Source organism: Chiloscyllium plagiosum, chromosome 9, assembly GCF_004010195.1.
Source record: "Chiloscyllium plagiosum isolate BGI_BamShark_2017 chromosome 9, ASM401019v2, whole genome shotgun sequence".
Taxonomy (NCBI): domain Eukaryota; kingdom Metazoa; phylum Chordata; class Chondrichthyes; order Orectolobiformes; family Hemiscylliidae; genus Chiloscyllium; species Chiloscyllium plagiosum.
Genome location: NC_057718.1, coordinates 56,435,768 through 56,444,694, shown reverse-complemented (window position 1 = coordinate 56,444,694; position 8,927 = coordinate 56,435,768). Strand labels below are relative to the sequence as shown.

The 8,927-nt window shown below is 44.0% G+C and overlaps 1 protein-coding gene across 3 annotated transcripts in view; it reads right to left on the bottom strand.

Annotated features, from left to right (window-relative positions):
* Positions 1 to 8,927, bottom strand: part of prorsd1 (prolyl-tRNA synthetase domain containing 1) — a 27,059-nt gene that overhangs the window by 16,143 nt on the left and 1,989 nt on the right. Inside the window, exon 1 of one of the 3 annotated variants that reach the window (XM_043695988.1) lies at positions 8,727 to 8,764. The exons of the other annotated variants lie outside the window; for them this stretch is intronic. Within the exon in view, the coding sequence (XP_043551923.1) occupies positions 8,727 to 8,734 (8 nt within the window). The 5' untranslated portion in view covers positions 8,735 to 8,764. Of the gene's footprint in view, positions 1 to 8,726; positions 8,765 to 8,927 lie in introns of those variants that run through there. 3 annotated transcript variants of the gene reach the window in all.

The following is an 8,927-nucleotide window of genomic DNA, read 5'->3' as shown; positions in this document are numbered from 1 at the left end:
GTTGAGGTAGACACACTTCAAACCAACTTCTTGCTTGCCGGTGCCATATTGCGACCCTGAAACTTGATTTCGGACCTCCCTACTCTCTACCTTTTCTATACTCGAACTACAATTTTGGTTCCCATCTCTCTGCTGGATTAGTTTAAACCCACCCCAATAGCCTAAGTGAATTTCCCCCCCAGGATATTGGTACTCCTCTGGTTCAGATGAAGACCATCCTGCTTGTAGAGGTCCCGCCTACCCCAGAAAGAGCCCCAATTATCCAAGAATCCAAAACCCTCCCTCCTGCACCATCCCTGTAGCCACGTGTTCAACTCCTCTCTCTCCCTATTCCTCGCCTCACTAGCACGTGGCACGGGCAACAAACCAGAGACAACAACTCTGTTCGTCATAGCTCTAAGCTTCCATCCTAGCTCCCTGAATTTCTGCCTTAAATCCCCATCTCTCTTCCTACCTATGTCGTTGGTGCCTATGTGGACCACGACTTGGGACTGCTCCCCCTCCCCCTTAAGGATCTCAAAAACACGATCAGAGACATTACAAACCCTGGCACCTGGGAGGCAACACACCAACTGTGAGTCTCTCTCGTCCCCACAGAACCTCCTATCTGTCCCCCTAACTATTGAGTCCCCAGTGACTACTGCTCTGCTCCTCTTCCCCCTTCCCTTCTGAGCAGCAGGGACAGACTCTGTGCCATAGCCTGTGCCCCACTGCTTTCCCCTGGTAAGTCGTCCCCCCAACAGTATCCAAAAGGAAGAGTATATTAGTCCACCTCCAATTTAGGTGCAATTCGTCCTTCTTATACAGGTCACTTCTACCCCAAAAGAGATTCCACTGATCAAAAAATGTGAATCCTTCTCCTATATACCAGCTCCTCAGCCATGCATTCATCTGCTCTATCCTCCTATTCCTGCCCTCACTAGCTCGTAGCACTGGGAGTAATCCAGATATTACTACTCTCAAGAACCTCCTTTTTAAATTTCTGCTTAACTCTCTGTAATCTCCCTTCAGAATTTCAACCTTTTCCCTTCTTATGTCATTGATTCCAATGTGGACAATGACCTCTTGCTGGTCCCTCTCTCCTGTGAGAGAACATTCTGCACCCTCTCTGAGACATCCTTGATCCGGGCACCAGGGAAGCAACACACCATTCTGCTTTTTCACTGCTGGCCACAGAAATGTCTGTCTGTACCTCTGACTACAGAATCCCCTTACACAATTGATCTCTTTGAATCCGATGTACTCCTTGTTGCATTAGAGACAGTCTCAGTGCCAGAAATTTGGCTGTTCGTGCTACGTTCCCTGAGAATCCATCACCCCCTACATTTTCCAAAACAGCATACCTGTTTGAAGTGGGTATACCCACAAAAGACTCCTGCACTAGCTGCCTACCTCTCTTACCCTTCCTGGAGTTAACCCATCTATGTGACTGTATCTGAGACTTTCCCCCCTTCCTATAACTGCCATCCATCACATACTGTTGCTGTTGCAAATTCCTCATTGCTTCTAACTGTCTCTCCAACCGATCCATTCGATCTGATAAGATTCGTAGCCAACAGCATTTATGACAGATATAATCCGCAGTAACCCTTAAGCTCTCTTTAAACTCCCACATTTGACAAGAAGTGCATATCACTCTAATAAAGGCCATTTTTGCTCTTTCACAATCTACGGACCCAGAAAATAACACCGTTGTATTCCTCTACAAACACTGTCCCAGGTTAAATTAATAGTTATGGCTTATATTTGAAGTTTAATCAAGAGACATATCTCCAAAAACATATAATCAAGAAAAGAACCCATTCTACTCACTACTGCAGATTCTCTGTAGGCCACACTTAAAAACAACGATTAACTTATCTGATTCTGTGCTGTGAACTTTGCCCAACAGTTCCTCCAAGACCAGTTGTGAATTTCACTGTTTGTTAATTTTCCCAGATGCACACTGATATCCAGCGATGCATGAATTCAAACAGCAAAGGCGGTAATTGTGCAGGTTCTCTCTCTCTCCTGCAATGACCTCACCATGTGCTTCTTTTATCTGTTCTTCTCCCCTTTAAAACTGCTGTTGTTTTGACTTTTTTTTTCCAAAGTTCCAAAACAATGCAACAGCATACAAAACAGTAATTGCTGCTCCTAGAATTCAAGGAAATCACCTCCAACACCTAAAATATCTCAAAAAAGGAGCAGCTGTTACAGCCAGAAATTTTTCCCGTCCTCCATTTGGAAGGTCACTTCTACCCCAAAATGATCCAAAAATGTGAATCCTTCTCCCATACACCAACTCCTCAGCTATGCATTCATCTGCTGTATCCTCCTATTCCTGCCCTCACTAGTTTGTAGTACCAGGAGTAATCCAGAAATTACTACTCTCGAGGACCTCCTTTTTAAATTCCTGCCTAACTCTCTGTAATCTCCTTTCAGAACCTCAATCTTTTCCCTTCCTATGTCTTTGGTTCCAATGTGTACAATGACCTCCTGCTGGCCCCCTTCCCCCTTGAGAACATTCTGCACCCTCTTTGAGACATCTTTGACCCTGGCACCAGGGAAGCAACACACCATTCTGATTTTTCGCTGCTGGCCACAGAAACACCTGTCTGTCACCCAGACTAGAGAGTCCGCTAAGACAATCGATCGCTTGGAACCCGACATACCTCTCATTATATTAGAGCCAGTCTCAATGCCAGAAACTTGGCTGTTCATGCTACATTCCCCTGACAATCCATCACCTTCTACATTTTCCAAAATAACATACATGTTTGAAATGGGGATAGCCACAGAAGACTCCTGCACTACGTGCTTTCCTCTCTTACCTTTCCTGGAGTTAACCCACCTATGTAACTGTATCTGAGACTTTCCCCCTTCCTATAACTGCCTATCCATCACATTCCCTTGCTCTTGTAAATTTCTCTTTGCCTCTAACTGCCTCTCCCACCAATGCATTCGATCGGATAGGATTCGCAACCTATGGCATTTATTGCAGATGCAATCCTCAATAATCCGTAAACTCTCCCTTAACTCATACATCCGACAAGAGTATATCACTCTACTAACAGCCATTTTTGGTTCTTTCAATCTACAGACCCAGAAAATAGCACTGTCTTATTCCTCTACAAAACATTGCTTCAGGTTAAATTAATAGTTATGGCTTATATTTTAAGTTTAGTCAAGACAGATATCTCAATAAAACATATAATCAAGAAAGAACCCACACTACTCACTACTGCAGACTTATTTTAAGACCACACTTAAAACATCTGTTATCTGTTTCTGTGCTTTGATCTCTCGCAACAGGTTCCTCCAAGAGCAGTTGTGAATCTCTCTCTCTCTCTTGCAATGACCTCGCCATGTGCTTCCTATGTCTGTTCTTCTCCCTTTCAAAAGTGCTGTTGTTTTAACTTTTTTCCCAAAGTTCCAAAACAATGCAACAGCATATAAAGGAGTAATTGCTGCTCCTGGAATTCGAGGAAATCACCTTCAACACTTAACATACCTCAAAAAAGGTGCAACTGTTACAGCCAGACATTGTTCCCATCCTCCATCTTGGATTACCCAGAATCCACATTCTCCCTCTTTAAATTCAGAGATTAGTGATCTCATTAGATGTAGAGATGGCATTTGATCAGGTTGACTGGCCATATCTTTCTTACACATTAGAACAGTTTGATCTAGGTGAAGTCTTTATCAGGTGGGTAAGGGTCCTTTATAGTGATAAAGGTGTAAGATCCAGTAATTTTAGTATCTGTAGGGGAAGTTGGTAAGGTTGTCCCCTCTCACATCTACTTTTTACATTGGTGATAGTCTCTATCAGCGGTTCAATCTGTAGGGATCCTAACATAACTGCCCCAGAAGTGGGATCAAAGGCACATAAGATTACATTGTATGCGGATGACATTCTTACCTTTTCGATAAACCCAGTAGTATCTGTACCCCATATGATACAATGTTTTAATTTATTTGGCTCCTTTTCGGGCTTAACGTTTCAAAACTGGAGGCTATGCCAATGGGAGATCTTGGGGGAATCTGATATTAAGGATGAGTCATAAAGTCATAGAGTGGTCACAGGGGGATTTTCTTTATTTAGGTAGTTTTGTTACTCCTGTCTTCGATCAATTATTTAAGCTAATTTTGTCCACTTGCTTGACAAGATTAAACAAGATCTTCAAAGATGAGAGGGCCTTCCAATATCCTGGTTAGGTCAAGTAGCCCTTATTAAAATTAATGTCCTTCCTTGTTTGCTATACCCTATGAAAATGCTTCCTTTGACTTTTCCCAGGCAAACATTTCGGAGACTTAATGGCTGGTTTAGCTCTTTTATCTGGCACCACAGGCAGCCCCTATTAAGCTTGCCAAATTGCAGTTGCCCCAAGGGCTGGGGGATGTGGACCTCCAGGATATTAAAATATATCAATTAAGCTCTCTTTTATCTTTTGAGAGTGACTGAGTTTGTGAGGACCCATCATAAAAATGGTTGGATATTGAGGCCTCCCAGGCAAAGTGTCCTCATATTAGCCTATTGTTCTTAGATAAAATGAGGATAGTTGCGGAATACTATCGTAATCCAACAATGATTAATACTGTCAAAGTATGGAGAGCAATGCAGCAGAGTGAGGGTAACACATCTAAAACATCTTTCATTGTCTCTATAGTTGGTATGCTGGAGTTTTGGCCAGTGATAACAGACTGCAGGTTTAAACTCTGGGCAGCTAGGGGAGTTTCCTGTTTGGGTGACTTATTTGAGGTTGAAACAATAATGTCCTTTGACCAAATAAGCTGCAAGTATGGATTATCTAGCAGAGACCTTTTTTGTTTTTCAAGATTAGTAATTTTATTCAAAAAGAAACTATGCTTTTGACCGACTCCTACAGATCCCATTCAGAGAAGAGGGTGCTTCATGCCAAGGGCACGCTCTCAGTTAGTACTCCTTATCATCTGTTGGAGATGGTTCCTCGGATGATATTGAGCAACTATATGAGGTCTGCGAGAGAGAGTTAGGAGTTGAGATCTCCTCTAAGACATGAGAGGATATTTGTGAAAATGCGAGAAATATTTCAATCTGTAATAGGACGCATGCCATGCAGTTGAAGATTCTTCAGAGAGTCCATCTGGCCCCAGACCGTCCTTCAAAATTTAAGGTGGGAGTATCCTCAGTGTGCCCCAAGTGTAAAGTAAGTACTGGTACTCTCTGTCACTATCTGTGGTCCTGCCACAGGCTTCATACATACTGGAGGAGGGAAATATCTCTCTGGTGGTGGGGTCCGTTTGTAGGTTCCGGAGGATGATGTGATGTATGCGGAGGTTGGTGGGGTGGAAGGTGAAAACCAGGAGTTCCTGTCCTGGTTGTGTTGGGAGGGGTGGGGTTCAAGGGAAGTGGAGAAGATACTCTGGAAGGCATTGTCGATCATGGGAAGGGAAGTTGTGACCTTGGAAGAAGGAGGTCATCTGAGATTTTCTAAGGTGGAATTGGTCATCCTGGGAACAGATGCGGCAGAAGCAGAGGAATTTGGAATAAGAGATAGCGTTTTTACAGGAAGTAGGGTGGAAAGAGGTGTAGTCTAGATAACTGTGGGAGTCAGTGGGTTTGTAGTAGATGCCCATGGTTAGTCAGTCGCCGGAGATGGAAATGGAGAGGACTAGGAAAGGGAGGGCGAGGCAGATTCAGGTTTCTCTTCTTCTAAAGGATGTGGAGCCAAATGCTGGGCAGCCCACCATCCACCTTGACTCTTTTTACCCAATTATGGGCAGTTTTCCTCATGGAATAAGAAAGAACTGATCTTAAGACAGGTGAAAATGCATAGTACTGCTGTTAACATTGGTGCATGTGGCCCAAGCAAGTGGGTAGGCAGCACAGAAGGCATGCAGTGTTGGTGATATTGGGGATCAGGGTGGGTGAGAGTGAGTGAGGGAAGGTGTTACAAGCAATAGTGAGAGTGGTAGAGCATGAGCCTTGGGTGGGTGATGCTGTGGTGGGAAAGACAGAATGACTGAGGTATTGGAGAGAACATGGTGGCATGCTGGTGGAGTGGACACAGTTATTTGCCTTCTTTCTGCTGTGCTGGGCAATCCTCTAGATGGCTGAGACTGCACCTACCAGGGTGGCAAGCTCAGACCAGACTATATCATGGTCTGGTATAAAATAAAGCATCGCAGATGCTGTAAATCTGAAACAAAAACTTAAATTGCTTGGAGAACTCAGTAGATCTAGCAGCATCTGTGGAAGAAACAGTTAACGTTTCAGGTCCAGTGACCCTCCTTCAGAACCTGTTTGGCATATGGTTTCCTCATGGAAAATAGTACAATATAAAGCTTTTAAACAGTTTTTTAAACTTATAAGCAACTCATCAACAGCTCATGAACTCTGAGCTGAACTTACTCAAACTTCATTTACTGCAATTGCATTTGCCCTGATCAGACTGACATCCAGAAACTCACACATACTGCAGCTGTAACACATTACGCATCCTGGCATCCCTAATGTGTCCTGTTTAACTGAACAAATTTCTCTCACCAACCCAGACCTACCCTAAAACCTTCATCATTTACCTGGTCCCCATGTCATCTTGCTTCCTAGCACTCTAAACACTTGGTACACAGTCACTGGCACCCTACCCCCAACCTAGCTGTTAACCTATCTAACTGGCGCCCTACTTATCTGACACTCTACCCATCTGGCACCCTATTTGTCTAACATATTTGCACCTTCCCCAACTGGAACCCTTCTAAACTGGTACTCAATCACCTGACACTTTACTTACATGGCACCCTACCCCCCTCCCATCCTCCTGGTACCCTGACCTTAAAATTTTACGGATGTAGGTTTGCTCACTGAGCTGGAAGGTTTGTTTTCAGACATTTCATCAACATACTAGGTAACATCTTCAGCGAGCCTCTGGATGAAGCACTGGTGGTGTAGCCCACTTTCTATTTATATGTTTGAGTTTCCTCGGGTTGGTGATGTCATTTTTAGTGGTGACGTCATTTCCTGTTCTTCTTCTCAAGGGATGGTAAATAGGATCCAAGTCAATGTGTTTGTTGATAGAGTTTCAGTTCGAATGCCATGCTTCTAGGAATTCTCGTGCGTGTCTCTGTTTGGTTTGTCTTAGGATGGGCGTGTTGTCCCAGTTGAAGTGGTGTCCTTCCTCATCCGTATGTAAGAATACTAGTGAAAGTGGGTCATGTCTTTTTGTGGCTAGTTGATGTTCATCTATCCTGGTGGCTAGTTTTCTGCCTGTTTCAGATCTTGCAAGGTATTTTGTAAATGACATTAGTTTTGCTTGTTGTCTGGAAAGGGTCTTTCAAGTTCATTAACTGCTGCTTTAGTTTGTTGGTGGGTTTGTGGGCTACCATGATGCCAAGGGGTCTGAGTAGTCTGGCAGTCATTTCCGAGATGTCATTGATGTAGGGGAGAGTGGCTTCAGTTTCTGGATGTGTTTTGTCTACTTGTTTGGGTTTGTTGCTGAGAAAATCAGTGGACTGTGTTCATATGGTACCCATTATTTTTGAATACACTGTATAGGTATTCACTTGGATCCTATTTATCATCCCCTGAGGAAAAAGAACAGGAAATGACATCACCATAGGAAATGACATCACCGACCCAAGGAAACCCAAACAAATAGAAAGCGGGCTACACCACCAGTGCTTCATTCAGAGGCTCTCTGAAGATGTTACCCAGTATGGTGATGAAACATCTGAAAATAAACCTTCCAGGTCAACGAGCAAACCGACATTCAGAACCTCAACCTCAATCTGAGAACTCGCTGACAATTTTATGTACTTGCCATTTGTTAGCAGCTGTCAAAGTAACTCTCTTTGATTTGGGACCATAAAATTCCAGAATACAGGACAACTGCTGTGAGTAGGGATTGTGGTTTGCCCCCTATCAAAGAACTGTTAGAATTGAATTATAGCTCCACATTTCTGAAGGAACCCTGATCAGAATTTCCTGTCAGAAATGCAGAGTTCTCGCCTTTCGTAAAAGAAGAGATGGAGTGGCAATTTGCATGAGGCTGCCATTCCTTAGAAAATCTGGTCATATACTTATAATTGTTCACAGTTAATTTGCAATGTCAAAGACATTGACAGTTATTAGGTAGCTCAGTGGTTAGCACTGCTGCCTCACAGCGCCTCGGGTGACTGTCAATGTGGAATTTGCACATTCTCCCCATGTCTGTGTGGGTTTCCTCCCACAATCCAAAGATGTGCAGGTTACGTGAATAGGCGATGCTAAATTGCCCATAGTGATAGGTGCATTAGTCAGGGGTAAATATAGGGTAGGGGAATGGGTCTGCGTGGGTTACATTTCAGAGGGTCGGTGTGAACTTGTTGGGCCGAAGAGCCTGTTTCCATATTGTAGGGAATCCAATCTAATATTAAAAAAAAATCAATGATTACATTATAAAGGGGTTTATGCATGACTAATTACTGTGTTTTAGATTAGTGGTGCCGGAAGAGTACAGCAGTTCAGGCAGCATCCGAGGAGCAGTAAAATCGACGTTTCGGGCAAAAGCCCTTCATCAGGAATAAAGGCAGAGAGCCTGAAGGGTGGAGAGATAAGCTAGAGGAGGGTGGGGGGGGGAGGAGATGAAGGTGATAGGTCAGGGAGGAGGGTGGAGTGGATAGGTGGAAAAGAAAATAGGCAGGTAGGACAAGTCATGGGGACAGTGCTGAGCTGAAAGTTTAGAACTAGGCCTTAAAGGACCCTTCCACATCCATCAAAGTTTTACCTGCACATTCACCAATATCATTTATTGTATCCGTTGCTTCCGATGCGGTCTCCTCTACATTGGGGAGACTGGACGCCTCCTAGCAGAGCGCTTTAGGGAACATCTCCGGGCCACCCGCACCAATCAACCACACTGCCCTGTGGCCCAACATTTCAACTCCCCCTCCCACTCTGCCGAGGACATGGAGGTCCTGGGCCTCCT